The sequence below is a fragment of the Ptychodera flava genome, chromosome 11 (genome assembly GCF_041260155.1).
Source record: "Ptychodera flava strain L36383 chromosome 11, AS_Pfla_20210202, whole genome shotgun sequence".
Taxonomy (NCBI): Eukaryota; Metazoa; Hemichordata; class Enteropneusta; family Ptychoderidae; genus Ptychodera; species Ptychodera flava.
The window spans coordinates 2,878,303-2,903,332 of NC_091938.1; the positions used below are offsets into that span (position 1 = coordinate 2,878,303).

A 25,030-nucleotide genomic window follows, 5' to 3' on the forward strand; every position below is an offset into this window, starting at 1 on the left:
ATGCTACAGTGTTCATTTTGATTTTGCCATTTCACAGTATGAGAGCTACCTGGAATACACAAGAGCATTGCCCATCAATCCTGCACCTGAAATCTTTGGAATGAACGCCAATGCAGATATCACCAAAGATCAATCAGAGACCAAATTACTGTTTGACAATATCCTGCTAACCCAGGTATGTATAGGTTGTATCACTGTCACTGAGCAATTCATATTGTGTTACAACAAATGAACAGAACTCTATCATCTGTAAATGTGAAAAGGAATTTTCTCAATCAGATGGAGGTACCTTCAATGATGAAAGACTTGGTTCAAGTCGGTGAATTTAAAAAAAATAAAATCATTTATAATAGTTTCTCTCGTGTCTCTCCTATTTCATACAAACCTATCCGGAATTTGGCAGCTCACGCCAGGTTTTTCCAGCGATTGAATGCGTTACGTTTGAGTCTGCGCAGTAGTGAGTTAGTTTCTGCCGGATTCACCGACTTGGACTTCTTGCAAAGTACAGGCGGTGAGACGGACTGTGTACACAGTGACGTAGAGCAAATACAAAATGATTGACAGCCCCCGCCGTTATTCTGGCCAATAAGAAGAACGCATGCTAATAAACCTCTGCATGCATTAAAAGTCTGTTGTCATCTCCGTGCACAGCTAGTATCGAGTACGTTTTATATATGGGCGAATAATGGCATCAAGTTCGTACATCAATGGCGTTTTACACTGATCGTCGACCATCGCTAATCATGCGAGATTACCAAAGAAAGCTTGTTGAGAGTTACATTGAGGGAAAAGATGTGTTCGTCTGCGCACCAACCGGCAGCGGAAAATCACTGACATACGAAGTCGCCCCACATTTTTTGATTTCCATCGCTTTGGGCACGTAAGAGAACAGGCTACAACTGTAGGGACGGTGTCTTTTTCCATCCTTCAATAACCGGCGACGATTTTCGCATTTTGCGACATGGACCCAACAAACAATACAGATATTTTCACGCGTTTTCGGTGATACATCAGAGGTCGTGCTGACTTTTGTGGGAGTGATCGCACTCGACTTTTGTCAACAACGCCATGTGAGTTTTATGCACGTCTCGTTTGGGTCAATTGGTAACTCCTCCCAATGTGTAAAATTTAGTGATGTCATCTTATGAATAATATATGAGTAAAGAAAACGTCATCTCATGAATAATTTATAGCAACGCAGATCGTGCAAGAAAGCCAAGTCTGTGATTCCGGGTGAAACTCCGCTGTATAGCGTTCACTCCACTCATCGCGTTCACCCTACTCATCGCGTCCACTCACGCGCGCGTTTCACATGAAAGCAGAATACAAATCATTGCGTTCACTCCACTCAAACATTCACAATCACAGACTTGAACCAAGTCTAGGAGGTACCTTAAATGATGAACAACCTCTGTACAGTACGTATCACAGATAGTTCTAGGTTCAATCAATGCTGGAAAACTCTATATACTGTATATCCCATTGAATTCACCTTCAGCTAGATAAAAACAGAGTTATTGTGTTCCTGGAGATTTAACTTGAATGAAGGCAACCTTATTCTCTCATTTAAAAATCTAATTTCAATGTTTATACTCTGAAATTTGCTATCATCAACTTCTGCTAAGGTACGCAGGAAGTTTACAATCTTTGAATGCCATTTTGTTCTCAATATCATATAGCTGGTATTGTATAAACAGATTCCATCAACAATTGTGTCGCACTAGGGCATTGTTTTCTTACAACAAAGTTTCTTCTCAGAAGAAAATGCTGTATAATCTTTGTATTAGTTTAGCAACAATGGTGTTATGTCAGCCTGATGAAGTATTTACCTTCATGTCAAACCATAGTTCATAAAGACACAGTGATGTATAGAGTACAAAATATGATATCAATCTGCTTTTTCAACATTTTGTTGGTTTCCATGTTTAGAAAATCAATCTGCATGACTGATTTCAGTTTGCTTTGGGTATTTATATGTCCAAATCGCAATTACGCTGTAGAATCTACCATTGGCAACTGTCATTGCTATACATCATATCATTGCATGTATCATGCAACATACAGCCATTTCCTATGAAGTCTTGTAGCAGCATTTGTCAGAACTCATCTTTCTAATATACAGCGGATTTCAAATCATCTACAGCTGCATGCACCAGTAAATTTACACATGTTTTCTTCATAAAGACATACACAATGTATTGGTAACCTAGACAACAAAGTCGCTGACTTATTCTCTTTGCCTTTGATCAATTGATTGCCCCCCTACCCTATACTTGTAAAAGTAACTGGCACCATAGACCCTAGAGAAACTACTGTCTATGCTGGCACTCTAGTGTTCTGATAACAGTAATCTGTTCTCTGCTGTGTTTTTTCTAACCAATTACTAAATGAGTCAGTAGGTTTCATTTCTAGGTTATCAGTGGGTTTTGTGTTATATGAAGAGAATGTATGTGATGTACATGCAAGTAGAATGGTGTTAAGTCAAATCTGCTGTATATTCCATTGCATGACAATGACTGATACGACTGTCTGTACAAACATCTGTGGAGAGTATCGGTTTCAGTCGTAGAGTATGCTGGTACAATACCAGTGTTGACAAGTTAGTCTAGTCTGTTCAGTTTCATAATTACCATAGATTCTTCATGCAAAAACATGCCTGAGATAAAAATACCATGTGACAGTCCAGCTTTGGAGAACTTTTTTCATCGAAATTGTTTAAAATCATTTATGACTATTTTGTAGCTATATCAAGAACTGTACGTTGCACACCCACAGTGTAATTATTGGTGAGCCCTAAGGATAACTCAAAGTGTCATGACATGCAGGCTGTTGTGATAACCACAAAGCGTAATCATAGAAGAACACTGACTGATATCATTCTCATAGCTGTTGCCATCAGTGCTTTAGCACAATGTCAATGAAATCAATGAAATTCTTTTCCTTTAAAGATGTTTGTGAAGACAGTCACATCTCATTGCTTGCATCTTTGCCAATGCAAACTATTTTAAGATAAGCTGATCAGCAATCATACTGATCATCATTATTCAATGATTTTCCTTCTTTCAGGTGCTGTCATTTTTCAAGATAATTTATATCACAATCAAAAGTAGTTTCTTGTTCACCTTTCAGTGATTTAATGTTTTTCCTTTTCATTTTTATTCCCATTTCTCTCCCATTTTTTCATATATCCTGCTGATCCTGCTCATTGGCAAATCATTCCTTCTTCCAATCATTCCGCATTGCACTGGTGACTCTATCCATCATCTATCCATCCCGCTATGCAACATGTCATCCTGCTATCCGCCCCTTGTCAATATAACATAGGCTGAGGTACAGTAATTGGAATGCTTACGTCTCTAACTGCATGATGTTCTTACAAGCCACTGCCGGCAGTTACGGCATAAAGATAGTTTGAATTTTGCACCAAAAATTTTGATGCCTATTCTGCTGTCTAGGTTGTGAACTAAAACTGAAATACTAACTATCGTGTAGTTTTGTTTTACTAACAACTGACAATTAGAGTTAATTATCAAATGGCAAAGCTGCAGACTTGTTGAAAGATGCATGCAAATAAACAGATAATGATGTATACTTTGTCATTATATATTTCAATGAATTTAGACTGAGAACGCCTTTCAACATAATGACATCTTTAGAAAGTTTTGTTCATTTTTGTAAGCTTGTCAGTATTGTCCAATGAAGACATCTTGGGAAAATGTAAAAAAAGTAAATATTACCATAGAAAAAAAGAAATTCAAAACAGATTAGAAGTGAACAGGCCTGCTTTGATTCCAATCTTATCATATCTATAAATTTTGACACTTGTTTTGGGAAATGAATAAAAAAGTTGGGATTATGGTAAGATTTCTGGTGTTCCAAGATGAATCCTTATACAAAAGGAAGCACTGGTGAATATAAAAAGGAATCTACTGTGAAATTTACAAGTTAAACACCCACTGCCAAGATAAAATATCTTTTAAATATGAGCTAAATTCATTAGAAATATGTAAGTTCATTTTGAGTGAGTAGTATGACAGTTGATTTAAAAACTGAAATGTTATATTACATGTAGTTTTCAAATCCCATCTGTTTTTACAGAGTTCATGACATATCACATCAGTTTTTCAATCCATTTAATGTTTGATTCTATCAGTGATATCTAGCAATGGAGATTTGATATTACCAAAGAATATACAGTTACTGTTCAGCTTGAAATTCACAAACAGTATAACAAGACTCATTATTGAAGGAATTCCGTGATGAGTGTTGACTTTAATCAACAGACTAAACTTTGCATGTTTAAACTTAGCATGTGTGGACTCATCCATATTTTGATCCTTGATTTTTTATTTAAAACCTGATCCAATTCCTTGCAATATAGGGCTGCACATTGAAGCATCTATCAGGGTTGATTTATTACTTAGATTCATTGTTTTGTAATTCTTATTGACTAACTAACCACATGATGAGTTTACATCATAATAATTTCATGTGGTTTGTGTATTGTCTGTGGTTTTGTAGCTCTTGTGAGGTGCTGTGTCAAGTTTTGTTTTGTGGTGTTTGTGCCTTGCATCAGTTAATGTCTACATGCTAACATAAAAACAGCCATGCTTATAAGGAGATCTTGCTGTAAATGGCCAAACATGAACATGCTGTACTGCTTGGTGCTAAAATCCAGCAAATTTACGCTTGCTACTGAACGACAAAAAAACTTTGTGCTGATTGGAATATCATCATGGAGGAACTAAATATTCTGCTGCTTGCATTCATTACATACAAAGCATTATCAGACAATCACTGAAAATTTTATTCTTTCAAACATTGTGAGTGAAAATCTACAAAATGACCAATATTAGGAATAATAAGATAGGAAACCTCCAAGTCATAGCATGGATTGAGAATATCATGAATATTTCATCATGTCTCCTTACTGCATGGTTTAGTGCATGCAATCTAACTGTCGACAACGTCAATGCAAAAATTGAATGAGTCTCGTTAATTTGTCCCGTTTACCTTTTTTTCCCGTGATCAACAGTCACGAACATCATCAGGTGGCCAGAAGTCAAACGATGAAATTGTGAACGACGTTGCTGGCGACATCCTTAGCAGGCTGCCACCCAATTTTGATGTGGACGCAGGTCTGAGGAAATACCCGACCACCTATACACAGAGTATGAACACTGTGCTAGTTCAAGAGATGGTCAGGTTTAACAACCTGCTTGAGACAGTGAGGACAAGTCTCATCAACATTCAGAAAGCCATCAAGGTATCTCTATAAAAAATTACCAATGCTACACAACTCATTTGACAATGCTCAATAGTAATTATTATTATACATATAGTTTTATATTTAAATTTCAGGTTGTGCACACCTTGAAATTTAAAGACTTTAACATTTGCAAAAAGTTTCTGTTAGAAACAATAAGCCATTAGCTTTTGAAAAAAGAATAGAAATTGGGGTCACTTTGTAAAATTTGCTGCTAGAGGAACAAATTACCCAATGTTTACTGACACTTTAACCCTTTGCACCCTGACCCCCTGGTACTCTATGACGTCATCGGACATTTCTGTCTGAGCCGGGTTCAAAGGGTTAAATTCAAAATGGCCACCACTCAGTGTTAAACTCTATGGTAAAAAAAAAATTTCAATTTTCTGGTAATTTTTTTAAAATTTGTATTCACTCCATGAGCTGCAAAATGTAGCCCCACAAGTTGTAGACCAAAACAGTATTGTAAAATTTTCAAAGTCCAAACATCTGTCCCTGAGGTAGCTCCTACTTTACTGTAAAAAGCCACCCAAAATCCTCATCATATGCTGTAATATTATGTATCACACTTTTGAAACAAAATATTAATATTAACTGAGATCATGTAGAATCACACAGTTTCATATTTGCATGTGCTGGTAAGGATGCAGTGTACAATTGCTGTTCCAAAGCTATCTTATTTACCATCATTGCTCCAAATGATACACCAGTCTATTGTTCAAAGTTTTACAAGAATCTGTTCAGCTACAATTGACAGAATATTCTTGTAACTTATGTACCCTACAGTCAAATTCACAAGGTTTTCTTGGGTCATTTGCCCCAAAAAAGAAAGCCTGAGATATGCCTTTGCATTGGCCCCCATGCCATACTGGTGATGTCAAAAACATTCTTGCTTTAGCAGAAAATTCACTTTCTTGCTTCCTGTTTTAGGGTCTTGTTGTAATGTCTGCTGATCTAGAAGAGGTTGTTATGAGTATCTTGAAAGGTAAAATACCTGGAATGTGGATGAAGAAATCCTACCCCTCACTGAAACCACTCGGCAGCTATGTCAATGATTTCCTAGCAAGATTGAAATTCTTGCAAGTAAGTTCATGATTCTTTGTATGTCTTAAAACAACATGAAAGTGGTAAAGTTACCTACATATTAACTGAAATGTCACATGCATTAAACTGATATGTGTACATTTCAATCCATTGTTCACCCCGTCCACCACCAATATAATGGTACAGTCTGGATGTTGTCTATCTCAAAGTTGGACCTCTACAAGAGGAAATAGGGATGGATAACAGTAAGTTACAGAAATGAAAGAGCAGAGACTGGAATATATTAAACCTCATCGTATTGAGTGAAGATCCACTGCTGCCCTTGCAATTCAAAGCAAAATTGAAAAAACTATCTCAATTTTGTGTTGTTCACTCTCATAATTACAACTACAACCTTTGAGCTTGCTTTGTATGTTTCAGGACTGGTACGATGTAGGAGCTCCAGTTGTGTTCTGGATCTCTGGTTTTTACTTCACTCAGGCTTTCTTGACTAGTGTACAACAAAACTACGCCAGAAAATACACAATTCCAATTGATTTACTGAGTTTTGACTATGATGTACTTGATGACAAGAAATACAAAGAAGAACCAGAAGATGGTAAGTATACTAACATCTTGAAAGTCTGAAATAGTTTCACAAGAGACTTTCTTGTATAGTGAAAGATAATGACCTTATGATAACATGATTGTTTTGTGTGTGTGTGTGTGTGTGTGTGTGTGTGCTAAACAGACCAACTGCAGATAACAATGTCAAGTAGTAGTTTTTTTGAGTTTTTTTCCTGATAAATTACTCGTCCTTTATTTTTCTCATCTTTTCAAATGGTTTATGTTGTATAAGGCATAGTTCACCATGTTAAAATAGAATGCTCTCGGAAATTTTAAGACCATACCCATTTGCTCAAACTCTTCATCAAAACTTAATCATTCTCTTTCAAATAAAGTATTAGAATTGGGGATCACCATACAAAAGTTTGGAAGTAGAGAAACAAATTCCTAAAATCCATCCGTGCTTGAAATTCAAGATCACTGCCATCTGTACATAATTACAGAAACTTGAGAGTTCTGAATATACATGGCATATGTCCCCAAGGCGTATACTACCGTTATTGATGCCCGGGTATTGATGTTTTCAATCAGAGAAGTCATGTGGACATGTTCATTGACTTGACATTTTTACAGGTGCGTACATCAATGGTTTGTTCATGGATGGTGCAAGATGGGACAGAAGAACTAAAGTGATTGCCGAGTCTCATCCCAAGATACTACAAGATCCAATGCCTGTGGTAAGAAACTAATAACTTCTGATAAACTAGTCAATTTTGTTCCAGTTTTCCCATAGCTGTAGCCAATGCAAAGTGATATCCATTTGGTCGAAACTTTAAAAAAATTTACAGAAGAAAATAATAATAATTTGCAAAATGTTTCACTAAAATTTTGGTGGGGAAATTTACATCCCTGAAAGGGTTAATTCTGCCACAACCTCTGTATTCCAATAACAGAATTACCACATTGCCATCCTTGCAACACAGAACAAAATCTACCTCAGGAATGTTTGCATTACTGTAATGTTACCTGGTTGGCTCAATAGTCATCATTTTGTTGTGAATTCAGAGCAGGAAAAATAAAATAAATTATTCAATAATTTTCTTTCAGATCTGGCTGAGACCGTGTAAGAAAGATGAAGTACCAGAAAAGTCTACCTACCTGGCACCAGTTTACAAGACTAGTGACAGACGTGGTACACTATCAACCACTGGCCACTCTACAAACTATGTCATTGGTATGGAAATACCATCTGATAAACCAGCAACCCACTGGATTGGCCGAGGTGTCGCCTTGCTCTGCCAGTTAGACAACTAAACAGAAAATGACAGCACCATCCAAAATACAGACATTTACCTTGCCTTGCTCACAAACTGACTACATACTGTGTTGTGTATATTTTATCAAATTATTACAATATCTGTCCTTGAACTTTGCTGTGACAATTGGAATAAACCCCTTACAGTTTCCTCTCTGTGTATGATATATCTGTGTGGGTTATTTTTGTTGACTTGGTGATTTTTTGATGAACAGTGTAATTTATATAGTGAGGCATGTTATGGAAAGAAATCAGTTAACTTTATCTTCCGTCCAAATATGCAAGACATTCCATGTACAAGACACAAGGAATATTCCATCCGTAAAAACATTTTTGAACTTTGCTGTGACCCTTCACAGTGTGTATAAATGTAACTTTGAAAACTTTGAAAGTAATTTTATTCCAGATAGTGTTTTTCTCAACTTATCCCCCAGTATTAGTCTCCAAAAAACCATTGATGTGTTTTTGGATTTGTGTATTGTAATATACCCATTAGAATAGAGTAAATGAAAGACAGAAATGCCTTGGAAAATGGACTATATTCTCTATTAAAACAGTGAATAATAGAAACTGAAAGACAATACTGGCAAATGCTATTTTTAGAAGCGTTATTTACCTCTATACATCCATTTACTTGCGATTGGTTGACAATGTTTTGTATATTGTAAATTCTGTGATATTTTTTTGCACATAGTTTTCCATGTATACAGACTGTGCCTTTCTGTAGGTTGTCAGTGATCTGCACTCTGCGTGATGTTACTGTAAAGATGATGAGAAATAAATGTTGACAGCTTGGAGAGAGAGACAATATTGTACAGCTAGATTAACCAGACTGAACACACTTTGAAAAGCAATAAATGTAAAGAAAATCAATTTAAAAGAAAGAGAGGGAGAGAGTTATTATCTGTAATGTACATGTCTGCTGAGATTATTATTATAATAAAAATGTTTTACCCTAAACAAAGACTGCATGTCATTTATTGACCAATCTGTGAGCATTATATGCCATACCATTGCCCCTTTGCATAGAGTTGGCTAATATCATAATTTCTACAGGGTTAGAATGTCACATTTTGAAATCTCATCAGTTTAGATTGAAATTGTATGATAGCATGTATATATATATATATATATATATATATACATACATATATATATATATATATATATATATATATATATATATATATATATATTCTTGGAAGTTGTGCAAGTGCAAAATGAAATAAAAATTGGGGTCACCGTGCTCGTTTCCATGGAAATGGACGTTAAAATGGCGTTGTTAGAAATAAATAAAAATGATATAATTCACTTAAACTAAAGAAAGCAATTATAAAAAGCTTAGCAAATGAGTTAATTTTGATAAATACAAAGATTGAAGATCCATATCTATCGAATGTATAGTTTTCATGATGTTTGTAAAGCAATTTTAACATAAGTATCGATTACAAAATGACGATATCGAAATTATATCACTACATAATTTTCGAACTTTCTTCCTGTCACTTTGAATGGTGCCATTTTGACCAAACTTGGCGATTAAAATCCTGACATAATACCATTTAGTTTACACTTATAATAAAAGGGTGTCACCACGCTACTTTTTACAATATCTCCAGGTGAATGGGTAATATGCGCCATGTATATGGGAGAGAAATGTTAATTTTTCGCTCATATTGAATAAAAACCAGCTTCCTAGGGGTCAAAATATGACAAGGTAAAAGGTCACATGTATTTCTAAGAGACTGGGTCAAAAAATAAGGTAAAAGCGCAATTTCAACAATGACAGGTGATGTTGAATACATGCACTACAAAATAACCAATTTGCGGCAGGCTGGAGTTAAATCTGCGCAGAAATGTTCTAAAGCGTGTGCGTGTCCGAATTCGTCGCCCTTTCTAAAATTTCATGGGACACCATAAAATATATTTGCTAAATGAAAGTATATTTATTGAAGCAATCAATATCTGTTTCATGACTGTTTCGTTTAAAATAATAGTGTCTCTAGGTCTAATGTATACAAAATGATAATTGTTTAACTTAGAGCGTCAAATTTTGTTATACTTTGGCCACATTTGCTTTGACCTTGGGATATTTACTATCTGACATCTTCAATTGAATGATGGAAAGCATAATAACAAATGAAAGCCACCACTTTTTTGCTCTTTATGAACGAAAATACACAATTTTAACAATAATTTATGGGTGTTCCAACTACATTTAACATGGGACAGACCATCGAACTTTGTGACAAATGATGCAAAGTGCATACAGTCTTGGCACAGCTGACAATATTTATAGAGATGTATTGAAGTTTATTATAGATGTGCCCTGAGCAATGATATGTAAACAAATTGAAAAATAATACTGAAATGATCAAAAGGGAAATGAAGATAGCTGACATAAATGATCACTTTTTGAAAAGAGTCAAATTGTGTAAAGCCATTTTCGCCAAAAATGAAAAATCTTTATGTGACAAATCAAGTCTATTTTCATATGACAGACAAATCAGACACTTGTTAATTTTTCAGTTCTTTATTTTACAGTAACTGTTGTAAAATGTTATGTTAGAAAACCTCCCCAAAAGACATGTTGTCTGACACAAACATATTTGAAGCCTTTAACTGCAGTTACTGCTGGCAAATACTAGTACACCTAGAAGTTGCCTGCAACAATGTTATATAACCACAGTCCCTCTATTATCTTCAGTTTGTTCAATACCTTTGATTTGAAATTAAAACTCGTAAGTGACAGCAACAAATATTTTTGTAAAAGGCAGAAGACATTTTTAACATTCACAGAACAAAGCTTGAATTATCTAATTGAGAGTTATTTGCTCAAACAGCAAAAACGTGCATTTGTCATTCTATTTCATTGTTTATGATATATGCTAGCCTAGAATCCTATTCGTCCGCTAGGCTAGATATATGCCAACCTTGCCTTAAGTTACAGAGCAGTGTTACAAATCTTTGTGATATAACTCTAAGAAACTGTCAAGGACATTCTGCTGACATGGTCAAATTAGTTGGCCGTTTCTTGTAGCTGCATGAGAAATAAGGAGGAAGTCTTTCTCTTGCTAAATCCTATTGATGAAACAATAAAAGTTCAAAAATTGTGTATGGTTTGACACATGAAAGATACTGTCAGTTCAATCATAGTCCCTCGTTTTTCTCGAGGGTCTACGGTTCAATCATAGACCCTATGGTTGGCCACAATACAAGTAACAACGCAGATCAGGCCGCAGATCAACACAAGCTTGCCTAAGAAGCGCCCTCTATCGGTTTATATACTTGGCTGTGATTGGTCAGTTCTTTTGATGACGCCATTTTCAAAGTTGTTCATATCACATCGAAAGAAACGTTCAACTTCGCGTAGCGTTTTGATTACAATTTTGACTGAATTTTGACTGGAACCGGCGTTGCCAAATTTTGTTCAGATCGTCCTCTAAGAATTAGATCGGATATTAGGTCGAAGAAGACATGGCGTCTTTTCACAAGCCTGGGAAAAATCCAAAGGAGAAACCCCGTGAAACCAACGTTCAAGTTGCCGTTCGTTGTCGGTGAGTGTGTGGGCATGGACCTAATTTTTGATGTGTAACTGTCCTCTGCTTGGGCAATGCGGATCAATTAAGAGTACTTCAGTTTGTTGTATGTGAGTTCCTTACTCGTAAATTTACAATTCTTTGATCTGTTCAGACTCTGTTGTGTCCGAAGTCTTCAACCCAGGGATACATAAGAAATGATGGTTCCGTGATCTGAGAACCAATTCTTGTTCATCAAGTCTTCAAGTCCCATTGCACAATTACAGTAGTGGAGCTCTCTTTCGGATAAAGTTCGTTTGGCCCTGCAGAAAATAATAATTGGATTCCCTGTGCAATGTTTCCGTGACTTTTTGAACAACGTTAGCTCCTATAACAATTGAAGTGAACACAGAGAGACCCTTAGACTGCTGGGTGTACCGTAGAATTACAAACCATAATGTAGGTAGAGGTCTACATTGTACAAACGAACGTCGGGGCCCGGTCTCATTTTGCTTTCTCAAAGTGTGTCTTCCCGCGAGTATCCCTTGGCAGATTCAAAAGAATATGTCGTTGCAATGTTTAATTTTCACATCTAATGAACGAATGTGTGAATGATGCAGTGCAATGTGTCAAATGAGAGAGGCTTTGTTTACTTTACTGGCTGCTTCAAAGAAACCCTCAAAATAATAGCATGAATGGGTTCATGGCTTCTCATATCCCAATCCATACCCAAGTTTTGTAGAGAATAGGCTTAATTATGGAAGTAGTAGTCTGCTACAACCTCCATGACTTGACATGGTTGCAGCAGAGTATATTACTTTACTCTTGAAACACTGATGTATCTCATCCTCTGCACACGAGGGTAGAACTTAGAAGCAGTGAAATTTTGATATTGCAACATTATGTTATTCATGAATTAAATTGTACACAATTTGAATAAAGTCATTACCAATGCACAGAGCAAAGTTTATTCATTACATCAGCTTTGATTAAAGGGACAAAGTCGGTCATTTTTCGTGAATTTTGTTTGATGCTAGATACTACTTATCTTGTTTGACATGTTGAAAGATACTGAATGAACGGGTGCCCATGCATATTTTTGACCCCGGTTTTAGACAAAAAATGAAACCATCATGAAAATGAATTGATGGTCATGACCGTTTATTCATTTTCGCGATGGTTTCACGTATCGTTTCTAAAACCAGGGTCGAATATATGCAATTGCATGGTCACCCATTCATTCAATATCTTTCAACATGTCAAACAATGTAAGTAGTATCTCATATCAAACAACATTCATGAAAAATGGCCGACTTTGTCCTTTTACCCCTTCTCCACAGATGATCAGAAATTTTACTTACTGCCCCAGATTTATTGACATTGGTTTTAACTTTTCTGCACAATGTCAGTCAGAGTATTCTGCAGTTTTTACTAATCATAACTCACTGCAAATTTAAAAAAATACTGTAAAAGAGGATAAGCACTTGTCAGGGCGTCAGTTTCAGATCATAATCTTGTTGTTGGTCATGACATTGTAAAGTCTGTTAAGGCACAGTCCCTCCATGGAGTGGTTATAAGGCTACCAGCAATGTTCCTTTCATTTGTGTCATTATCAGGACATGCATCACATGTTTATTTCAGACCACTGAATGAGCAAGAGAAGTCGCAACAGACTGTGATATCAGTGAACGACAAGAAAAACCAAGTCAATGTTGGGTGTGACATACCAGGAAAATCTTTCAAGAAGACATTTTCATTTGATAAAGTGAGTAGAACACTTTTGATTGCTATCAAATATATCAACATGTGATTTTAGCTAGAAAAAATACAAACAGTGGATGTGAATTCAGTGAACATATTCACATTTTGAAGCATGTTCATGTCTTTTTATCCCCTTGTCAACAATTCAGAACTTATCACAGAAGATTGATCACTTTTAATTGCTGTTAGCTGGTGGCAAACTTTTCATTTTCAGTTTTGAAAATTTGGAAACAATCACTTGTCTTATCTATTATCAGCGAGTATCATAGCTATAGAAATGACAGGACTGAAAACAAGTGAGATTAATAATTCTGCAGTTCAAAGTGTTGAAGATGCTGACTGTTCAGTGATGGATAAATGTTCTCCCCAGGATCAAGCAAAAGCGTAGTGGCTAATTTGCATAATCATTTGCATATCATTAATTTATATTTGCATATGGATATAAGCTTGCACATGCACCCACGCATTCATGTACACTCACAACAAAATGCAATTGGTAACACACAAGTATGCAATTTGAACATCATGGAAACTCTTTATTACACTTAATAAATCATCACAGTATAGTACAATTGCAATAAAATAGAAGATTCAAACAGTAACAGCAAGTTCAGATTGAAAGCAAGAAATGGTTCGTCTGATTGGAGTTTCATTAATACATATATTGCTAATAAAATTGTCAAAAATTGCCAACAAAGAGGAAAATTCATAAGTTTAAGCTTTACACAATTCAAATGTAATTGAGTTTTATATCATTTTTGAACGACAAACACCGCGAATAATGTTTCATCACGGGATCAATTTCAACCAGCCGCCCCCCCCCCCCCCCCCCCCGTAACTACCACTGCCTCAGACCGCCACTGAACATCGTCGTTCGATTCTTGATTTAAAAATACCACCAAGATGATCACAAGACATGAACTAAGTATGACTAGAATCACTCGAAAATCAGGTGTAAAATCTTTCAGAGAACGTGTCAGAGTGGAACCACACGCGACGCCAGGATCAATGTCAACACGTTATAAACACATCGGCCAACATGGCCGCCGCCATATTGGAATTTATGCAATGTGAACTCGATCGCGATCGTGATTGTACTCGGACAAAAAAAAAGATCATCGTTGTAAAATCATAATCAACCTCACTAGTCAACTGCTTCTTTTGTTTCTTTTGCGGTCCATTTCGTTGATCAAAGCATGGGAATGTGATCAAACGCTAGTGCTACACCGCCTAACTCTGTGAATACTTGTCCTCGATGTATACCGACTAAAGGTCTTTGTTGGTCGTAATAGTCGTTGTAGAATGAAAACTTGTGAACAACCCGCGGATTCTTCTATTGTTTTAACGTTCCTCTCAACACTTACGGACAAGTTATCGGACGCATACCATAGTTCACACCTTCCACTCTTTCACCAGGTTGAAAGTTGCAGTGAGCGCTAATGTGTAGACAATGCATGCAACAGCTGGTAGCTACGCAAGCGCTTGCGTGTGAACTAAAGGATGGCGGGAATATTTTAAAGCGCGTAGCGGGGAGAATCAAAGCGTAGCGGGGAGAGGCGAAAGCGTAGCGGGACCGCTACGCAAAAATGGCCTGGGGAGAACACTGACTGTTCAGTGATGGATAAATGTGAACTCATGATCACTTTTCCTGACAACAATGATTTGTATGTTTAGTTTACATTGCCACAATTTTTTTTTTCATTCTCAGGTGTTTGGACCACATGCCAAGCAAATTGATGTCTACAAATCCGTAGTTGTTCCAATTGTGGATGAAGTATTACAAGGATACAACTGTACAATATTTGCGTAAGTTCAGTTTTGACACTAAGTGATAGTGACAAACTCATTAGGATGTTTTGCCAAAAAATACATATGCCCAGTGAGAAATTTCCTCAAAGGATTCTGTCAACTTTGTAGTTGTTTGTATTGGTAAGTTCAGATCTATAAAGAAATCTGTGCCATCAACCCGACCACTCCACAGCTAAATTAATGAGACCAAGTCACATATTGATTCATTCTTGTTTCACGTGAATAGTTATGTTGTTCGACCAACTGAAATATGTTGAATCATCAGAGCTCTATTTACATCTTGCATAGACACATAATATGTATTTTATGTAAATAACATAATTTCTGGTATATACCATAAATTATGTCATCAAAGCATTTATTGTTTGTAGGCAAGACGGGTTTAGCAACCTGACTACTGACAATATAACATGTTTCAGTGAGGAGAACAACACGGATTGTTGCTCACATTGTTTGCATATGTGTGTCTGTTTCTACCATCATCACATGATCCCTTGTGCATACTGACTGTGTAAAACACTGTGCATTCCTTTTTATTTGGGAGTAGAGCCATCTTGATGGTGAAAGTCACAAAGTAGTATTGATGTAAATATTTTTTATTCTCAGTTTGGAGAAGTAAGGATTTTGCTTACATATAGTTTTGAATATGCCACTTGGAATGGAGTTAATTGTACATTATGACAATTTCTTTCTGCATATTATTTCGATATATGATGTAGCTGTGATGAATGACACATATTAGATACAATGTTAATATATACAGCGTTTTAGATGCTAAAGGATCTGGTGACTGGTGACAACAGTCCATCAATTGCAAGTTGAGTCAACTTCGCAAGAAAATGCAATTTAAGAATGAACGTAGTAAAAAAGAAAAGGAAAGAATTGAAAGAATACTGCTTTTGTTTTCTTTTAAAGAATTAATATCATTTTTAGCTCCCATAGCCATATGTATATATGGCAATGGAAGCTATTCTTATAGGCTAGGGAAATGTATGTATGTCTGTATGTCTGTGTGTCTGTATGTCTGTATGTCTGTATGTCTGTCCGTCAACATCAAAAACTCCAAAACCGCTGTACATTTCATCTTGATATTTGGTGTGTACATGGATGATGGGCTGTAGATGAGATTTTGTTCAAATGAAGTTGTCATTGCCAAAAATATGCAAATTAAGTGAAAAAATGTAAAAACAGTCAAAATTGAAAAAACTCAATAACCACTGAGCAGATTACATAAAAAATTAGCATGTAAGTACTTTGGGCTGACATGAAATGATTGTGCAAATCTTGGGTCAGTATCTTGGACTTGCTATTTTTCATGAATTTTTTTGTAATTTTCTCCCATTTTTGGTCAAAAAATCTTCTTCTCTGAAACCACAAGTCCGATTGATTTGAAACTTGGTATGGAAGTGCATAGGAGTGACCTTTCCCAAATTTGGGCAAATCGTGTTGAAATTTGCGTATTTTTAGTTTACACGTCCATAGACTCCCATGTATAAGGCGGATCTCCATAGACTCCCATGTATAAGGCCACGAAAAATAAAAATTTAGTTTCTCATATTGCAAAAAGGATGTAGTGACACAATTTTTAGTCCCCGTGGATGAAGTCCAGTGGGCTTATAGATTGGGTCATGTCCGTCTGTTCGTCCATCCGTGAGTCCATCCGTTCATGCAGATATCTCGGATATTTTGACAAAATGTCACGTGACCTTAGTGACCTTTGACCTGAAATATACATATTTGTCCATTACTCAGTAACCACAAGTGGTACACCCTTCATATATGGTATGATGGGACACCTTATGACGCCACATATTGTACCTCATTAATTATGCACATATCTAATTTTGAGCGAGCCAATAGAGCTAGAGGTCTGATTTTTGGTATATAGGGATAACTATCGGAGAGAAATTTTTTTGACCAAATGTCATGTGACCTCGATGACCTTTTACCTAAAATATATGTTTATGTCAATAAATAAGTAACCACAAGTGCTATGTCCTTTGTATTTAGTAGGATGGGAGACCTTATGACAACACATGCTTTACGTCATTAATTATGTACACATCTAATTCTGGGCAAGCGAATAGAGCTAGAGATCTGATTTTTTGGCGTAAGGGATTAATTAGCAATATAATTTTTTTTTTTCAAAATGTCACATGACCTCGATGACCTTTGACCTTGATTATACATATATGTATATGCATAACTCAGTAACCACAAGTTCTATACCCTCCAATTTTGATAGGATATTAGACCTTAAGATATCACATCTTGTACCTCATTTATAATGCGCATATGTATTTCTTGGCTGGCCAATACTGCTAGAGGTCTGATCTTTTTTCCCGATTTAGAACCATAACTTAGACATGCCTCATGTGTTTCAAATTGGGAACAACGACATAGACCTATGTGCCCATAGATCTCAACATATACACTCCAGTGATACTTCTTAATGACCACATTTTCCTGCCCCATCAAGACTAATAGCGAGCGCAGCGAGAGCGGCCGAAGGCCGCTCGCGAAGCGAGCATTAAGACTAACGCGTGTACAAGAAATTTAGAATGGAATCTCTATATACCTACGAGTTTGCAAAGAGAGCATTTATCCATGGAGGCGGCCATTTTGAATACTTTTACACGGATTGCGTGAAATTAAAGATATCATCTACCACAAATCCTACTCGACAATGTGTATATCCGACAAAAGAATCTCTCTGTTTCAAAGAAAGTGTGAAATTTGGTTCAAAATGACTATTTTCGATCACTTTTGAAGGCCAGGTTCGGTCATCACTAGGCACCGCCATTTTGAAACAAGCCTATTCTCGCGAGAACGAACGGTCAAGTCACGCGAGAATTAAAAATCTTGTGCTGAGAGCTACCAACGGGAATATCAAGTACGTGTTTTGCCTCTGTTCCCGCCCCTGTTTAATATAATAAACTGATCGGAATCATATAATTCACCAGTTTTAAATAATCTTCGCTAGTGAACTTGGCATTTCTGAGTTGAATTGCTATAAATGATATTCTAGAAAACAATTCACAACAATTCAACCTAAATGGCCAAGATGTGCATCATGCATCAAACACAGAAATTAGCATGCTATCGCCTGAAAACATCAATGACGATATACCCTACGCTGCGCTCGCTCTCAGGTCAGACCTGATACATATTACTCCTATTACAAGTGGGGACTATGTCATTGGAAATGACTTGTTGAATTAATGGTTGTATCACAGTATTCGATATATCTAATTCTGTATTTTTTCCATTTTATATTCTGAATAAATACATTAAACATATTTCACTGTCTCCGGTACATTACATTTAAGTATTTTCACTTCATGCACTTTATCCCTTTCACACATGTTCAAATATCTGACCAGAGAACAAACACTAAATAGTCCAGGATGGGAGCTACAGTGTCATTGACGCTATTTTTTATAAACAGTTATGGACAGACTGGAACTGGAAAAACTTTCACAATGGAAGGAGAGAGAAGTGCTGATACAAGCATTGCATGGGATGAGGTCAGTCAATGAGTTTTTGTCCTGTTGTGATATGGAACAAGTGTGATGAACTTAACAAGAACTATAGTATATGCATATGGAACTATAGCTGGCTTTGTATCAAGATCTTACACAGTTAAATTTATATCACCAACTCCTTGCCACCAAATTTCAGCATAATGTTATTTATTCATTTTCTATTGTAAATATATTTTTTCTGAAATTCTCTGTACTTTGTATGAAAGTATAGCTTTGGATTGTATTGTTGACTTTCTTTATTCCAATTTGTCCCAAGGATCCACTTGCCGGAATCATTCCCAGGACACTTCATCAACTCTTTGAGACATTGCAACGGATGAATGTTGAGTTTTCAGTCCGTGTATCATTTCTTGAGATCTACCAGGAGGAGCTGTTTGATTTGCTTGGAGATGGTGACAGTAAACTACGCATGTACGAAGACAATGTGAAAAAGGTGAATGTAAGATAGTGTTCAGTGTGGCTCCCTGAGATGAACTGATATACCAGGGACTCACAAAGATTTCACTGACAAAAGCCTGGTGTGAAGATATTTTTTTTTATTTTATTTTATTTGGGTTTATTTAATGAGGGTAGCCTGGTAAACTCTAGAGAGAGTTTATCTCCCCCCGGGCCCTCGACATAACAACAAATATATACAAAACCACAAAAACAATTTTCAAGAGTGAAAATACAAACACCATATATAACAACTGCCACATTTAACAGGAAAAGCAAGAAAAAATTAAAATTCTGCCCAATATTGTTTTAAATAATTTCTTTTAAAAGAGACAAGTGTCTCAGAAGATTTGACTTCTGTTTTCAACTTATTCCATTCCATAGCTCCCTGTACTGACCATGTGTTTTTAAAAACATTCAATTTGGCTCTAGGGATATCAAGCTTATTTTGGGAGCTAGCTCTGGTAACAGAGCTAGCCAGAAATTCCTTAACCTAATCCTGCCAAGTTCATATTTCACCATCAGATCAAGTTTGTTAAAACTAGTGAAGCACAACATGTCCCAGACTTTGCATTTGTAAAAATATACATGTACAAGTGTGTGTAAAATACATGTATTGGTATTTCTGTGCATGTTTGCGTATACATAGTTTTGTTTGTGCCATGTTCTATTCAATTTCTGGATTTTACCTGGCCAATTTCCATTAACTTGAGTTTGTAAAATGTGACAGGTTAGAGGGCATACTGCCAGAGTTCAGTTTGTTTTTGTTGTCCTTCAACAAGCTACATGCCAGTGTGAATAACATGATGTAATATGTCTTGACTACTAACAATGGTAGTTTATGATATTTGATTTGCAGGGTTCTGTTGTCATATCAGGGCTTGAAGAAAGACCAGTACACGACAAGAATGAAGTATTTCACATTTTGGAGATAGGCTGGAAGAAACGACAGACCGCTGCCACCAAGATGAATGATCACTCAAGGTTGGTTTCCCTTTGCACTCATTTGTAAAGTTGTAGCAGCCATGTTTACTTTACAACCATTTTCAGTATTAGATAGCTAAGCCACTGCAGTGAACTGCAATAAAACTGCTCCCACTAATTAGTTTCAGCTGTAGCTAGCTGGCAAAGTCGACAACATTGTATGTCCCATGCAGACAGTTTGTCTGGGGAAGTTGAAATAAACAAGATTTGTACATGGACCAGTGCATGGTAATGTTACATTGTATCTTAATCTTGAACACAGGTTGTCAATCGTAAACTCTCATTTACAACCCCAGCCCCAGACAGAGCTAGTTTTTCCTTTGTACAAGCATAATTTTTGTCTTTATCATGTAGCCTTGATCAAAACTCAAGTGGCTACAGCTACAGCTGAAACTAATTAGAGTAGCAGTTTTTTTGCAGTTCACTGCAGTAGCTTCACTGTCTAATATTGAAAATGGTTGTAATATAGCCGATGTAAGCAGGTGGAGTGTATAGTCAATATCCATGCAATGTACTGGGCTGATCGCAATCAGAAAATCAACTTGTATTACATGTAAGGATCCACTGATGGTGTCCAGTATCAACACTTTCTTTGAAGCTTCGAATTCACACCTTCCTCTGAAGTTGCTTGAGTCATGTTTTTATACTGGTAGCATCAGTGACAAAGCATTATCAGAAATTCCATCTGTTATGTGTATTTCGGCATGGTAGCTAAATACCTCAAGCCTCAGATCGAGTATCTTCAGCTTATTTTGAAAAATATGAAGTGCAAAGCAAAATAAGAATTGTAGTATTTCTGCTGACAATACATTTTTTTGAGTGTTGTGTTGATAAAGCAAAATGGATGACTTCTTTTCTGTTGACAGTCGTTCGCATGCAGTGTTCACAATACTGGTTCACATCAAGGAAGTGGCCAATGATGGAGAGGAGATGGTCAAGTGTGGTAAGCTGTATCTGGTTGATTTAGCCGGATCTGAGAATATCGGAAGATCTGGTGCTGTGGACAGAAGAGCCAAGGAAGCTGGTATGCCTTTGTTCTTATGAATTCTGGAAAACTATCATCATAGAGGTGAAAATGGAAATTCAAATTAACCATGTACAAACATAACCACATGAAGAAACGTATAAAGAACTTTTTGACTGTATATGTGTTTATCCTCAATTTGTATTGTAATGTCATGACACTTCAGCATCCATGTTCCATAGAATGTTGCAGTAGTCAGAGTGGGACATTTTTATTCCCAGGAGGCCTGTTGTACAAATACAATCTCATTTTGTCGGTTAAACCTAACATGTTTATTGTCTATTGGAATTCTTATCAAACTTAATGTTTTAAGGTAATATGCACCTCGAAAGTGAAAGACTTAAACTTTTGCTCTAACTTTCCTCAAGGAATCTTTCAATCATTCTCTTTCGAAATCAAGAATAAAAATAGGGGTCACCGTGCAAATTTTGGTACTAGAGAAACAAATTTCCCAAGATTTACCGATATTAGAAATTCAAAATGGCCGCCATCCCTGTGTTAACTCTATGGCGAAAAATAAAAATTTTCGAATTTCGAAAAATTAAGCCGGTGAAAAGTTTTCTTTCACCAAGAGGTTTAAAATGAACCCCCACATGTGGTATATCAAAAGAGAATTGTAAAAGGTTGAGAGTCCGAATGTCTGTCCCTGAGGTGCGTTCTCCCTTAATACATAAAATTAGTAGCACCAACAAGTTTTCCATAAAAGTTCCATTGATAAATTTAATGGCACAGAAAATATCGCTACAGCGCACATCAATTTGAATAATTTGCAATGCCTTCCATAAACAGACATCAACTGGAGAACGAACTGATGAACACCAATGCATTTCTCTGTATCACTGTCTTTGGTTCTTTGTGGATGAAATTTTGAAAACATTTATAATATTATTCTGTGTCTTTGATTTAATGAGTTCTCTGAACTGATCTTGTAACTTTATTTTTATCACTGCTGAGATAGTCAGGATCACTTCTCATTTCAATTTTAAGCAGAAATTTCGTAATTTAGTTGTTAGTCATTCTTTACTAAAATTGTTTTTCCCACTCTCAGGCAACATCAATCAAAGTTTATTGACCCTTGGTCGTGTCATCACATCCCTGACAGAGCATGCCCCACACATTCCATACAGGTAAGATAACGGCAACTAGTGATTACTTAGAACATGGCTCTCTCATTTTTATTTCCCCGCTTAGAGTGAAACTTTACAGGCCTATTATAGAATACACTGTACTCTCTCACCTTATTTTCAATTCTCTGTATTGGTAATATTTTTTCATGAACCACGTTATACAGTCATTGAAGTTTGAAAAAACTTATGAAAAACCAGAAGGCAATCACTATCGACACTCCTGTTTTTACAGAGAGAGTAAGTTGACCAGGCTCCTTCAAGACTCCTTAGGTGGCAGTACAAAAACTTCAATCATAGCTACTGTGTCTCCAGCACATTGTAACATAGAGGTCAGTTTATTTCATTTTAAGTTTTTTCTCACATGACATCCATCATCAATCACATTTGTGATGTCCAATTTACTGAAAGAGTGTAACTTTACTTAACTTTGTCAATAGCTGATTCAAATGAACCTAACATAATTCCTGATTTGATCAGAACAAGTCATCGTTGATGACACAGTCCCCGCTTGTCCATTTTGTTATAATCTTTGGTGTCTAGGTAGCTGTGGTCTAGGTCGCTGTGCAATGACATTGATGCAACGGGTTCATCAGGCCTGTGACTTGCATAATGAAGTAATCTGAGGAACGTTCAATAAATGACTCATCTCTGCCGGTAATGACCACTGAAGGAACTTTTGATTACATCACACATAACGATGCCCTCACTGCCTCTAGTGTCATGACGGCACATACTATACACATGGTTTGGTGGAATTTTCGAAATGCTATGGGATTGGGTATGTTGTTGTAATCAGCCATCAGCCATTTCGGATCATATAATGAAACAATTTAATGTGCACAAGAATGCAGCCATAGTATTTTATCTTCGTATCACGTTTGAACAAAATCAGTCCATCGAGGGACAGTGACCTATGTTTATGTTTCAAAGACATAAAAAATCACACCAAAATTGAAATCAAATGGCTGTCTCTTGACCATATGGATCATAGCACAAAATTAGTAGACATGCATATGTATGCCATGGTACTTTATCTTTGTACCAAGTCTCAACAACATTGGTTAAGGAATATTTGCATATGATTAAGCCTCAAAGACATGAAAAAATCCAAAAATGACCATCGGGCAGAGATATTGGAAAAAATTTACAATCTGGCAGCCATATTGGAACATGTCACGAAGTAAATTGACATGTATGCCATAGTGCTTGATCTTTGTGCCAAGTTTGGACAAAATGGGTGTAATGACCTTTGAATTATGCTTCAAAGACATGCAAAATTCCAACAAAATGGCAGTTCTGCAGCCATATTGGATCCTATCGCAAGGTTAATTGATACATGCATATGCATGCCATAGTACGTGTTTTGCCTTTGTGCCAAGTTTGAACAAAATCGATTCAAGGATGTTTGAGTTACGGTTCAAAGACATGAAAAAATCCAAACAAAATGGCCACCTGTCAGCCATATTGGATCATTTCACAAAATAAATTGGTGTTCATATGAAGGGCATACTATTTTGCTTTTGTGCCACATTTGAACAGAATTGGTTCAAGAATGTCTGAGTTATGGTCCATAGACATGAAAAATCGCAACAAAATGGCCGCCTCACGCCCATATTGGATCGTATCGCAAACTTATTTGACATGCATGTGTAGGCCATAGTCTTATGCCTTTGTGCCAAGTTTGAACAGAATCAGTTTGAGGATGTTTGAGTTATGGTTCAAAGACACGAAAAATCGCAAACAAAATGGCCGCCTCGCGGCCATATTGGATCGTATCGCAAACTTATTTGACATGCACATGTAGGCCATAGTGTTATGCCTTTGTGCCAAGTTTGAACAGAATCTGTTCAAGGATGTCTGAGTTATGGTCCAAAGACACGAAAAATCGCAACAAAATGGCCGCCTCGCGCCCATATTAGATTATATCGCAAAATTATTTGACATCCATAGTGTTATGCCTTTTTTGCCAAGTTTGAACATAATCTGCTCAAGGATGTCTGAGTTGTGGTCCAAAGACATGAAAAATCGCAACAAAATGCAGTGTTCTCCCCAGAAATTTCTGAAACAGGGTCGGCTGATTTGCATAACAATAACTATGTAAATTTTATGTTAATTATGCAATACATATGTCACTCCATAGCATCAGAAAAAATCCCACAATAAAAGGATAAAATAAAGTAAAATCTTTTGTGCACTTTAAGCACTTCATAAATTACATCAATATTTTCATTCAAAGTCTTCCAGTTCTCTTTAGAATAACATTCAAAATCAGACGTTTTATGTGATCCTCTGTTACGACCGGTACGTGTTTGTCTGTAGCCAGATTGCTAAAACCATGGACGTCTGTTTTAAACGTCCATGGCAAAACAGTTAGTTACACGGACAAGTTCATACGGGACTGAAACTGGATCAAGTGAAATTTTTTCTCAAAGTCAGAGGAGCATGCCTGCAGAGAAATATGTTGACTTTAAAACTCAATTCATAATAAAGAGAAGCCCGAAAATATTGATACCGGGTATTTTCAAGAACAAGATTTGAAATTGCATCGACTTCTACTTCAACAAACGTACGAAACTTCGACAACTGCGCGGCGTCGGCCGTAGCCATGCATTGTGTGTGTGGAGCACGCTTGAACACACGCGACCTTTGAACCTAT

At 36.5% G+C, this 25,030-nt stretch overlaps 2 protein-coding genes across 9 annotated transcripts in view; both read left to right on the top strand.

Annotated features, from left to right (window-relative positions):
* The window catches only part of LOC139143262 (dynein axonemal heavy chain 7-like), a 64,668-nt gene extending 55,533 nt beyond the window's left edge, over nt 1–9,135 (top strand). For 7 of the 8 annotated variants that reach the window (XM_070713450.1, XM_070713454.1, XM_070713456.1 and 4 more), the window contains 6 exons: nt 38–175; nt 5,036–5,266; nt 6,197–6,349; nt 6,731–6,908; nt 7,490–7,593; nt 7,964–9,135. In XM_070713450.1, the coding sequence (XP_070569551.1) occupies nt 38–175; nt 5,036–5,266; nt 6,197–6,349; nt 6,731–6,908; nt 7,490–7,593; nt 7,964–8,170 (1,011 nt within the window). In that variant the 3' untranslated portion in view covers nt 8,171–9,135. Of the gene's footprint in view, nt 1–37; nt 286–1,388; nt 1,516–5,035; nt 5,267–6,196; nt 6,350–6,730; nt 6,909–7,489; nt 7,594–7,963 lie in introns of those variants that run through there. The other variant, XR_011554567.1, reaches the window with a different exon arrangement.
* Nucleotides 9,136–11,485: 2,350 nt separating this feature from the next.
* LOC139143267 (kinesin-like protein KIF11-B) overlaps nt 11,486–25,030 on the top strand; it is a 33,316-nt gene continuing 19,771 nt past the window's right edge. Inside the window, exons 1-9 of the mRNA XM_070713461.1 lie at nt 11,486–11,728; nt 13,331–13,454; nt 15,159–15,256; nt 18,708–18,786; nt 19,061–19,237; nt 20,099–20,223; nt 21,090–21,247; nt 22,296–22,374; nt 22,607–22,703. Of these exons, the coding sequence (XP_070569562.1) occupies nt 11,649–11,728; nt 13,331–13,454; nt 15,159–15,256; nt 18,708–18,786; nt 19,061–19,237; nt 20,099–20,223; nt 21,090–21,247; nt 22,296–22,374; nt 22,607–22,703 (1,017 nt within the window). The 5' untranslated portion in view covers nt 11,486–11,648. The remainder of the gene's footprint in view (nt 11,729–13,330; nt 13,455–15,158; nt 15,257–18,707; nt 18,787–19,060; nt 19,238–20,098; nt 20,224–21,089; nt 21,248–22,295; nt 22,375–22,606; nt 22,704–25,030) is intronic.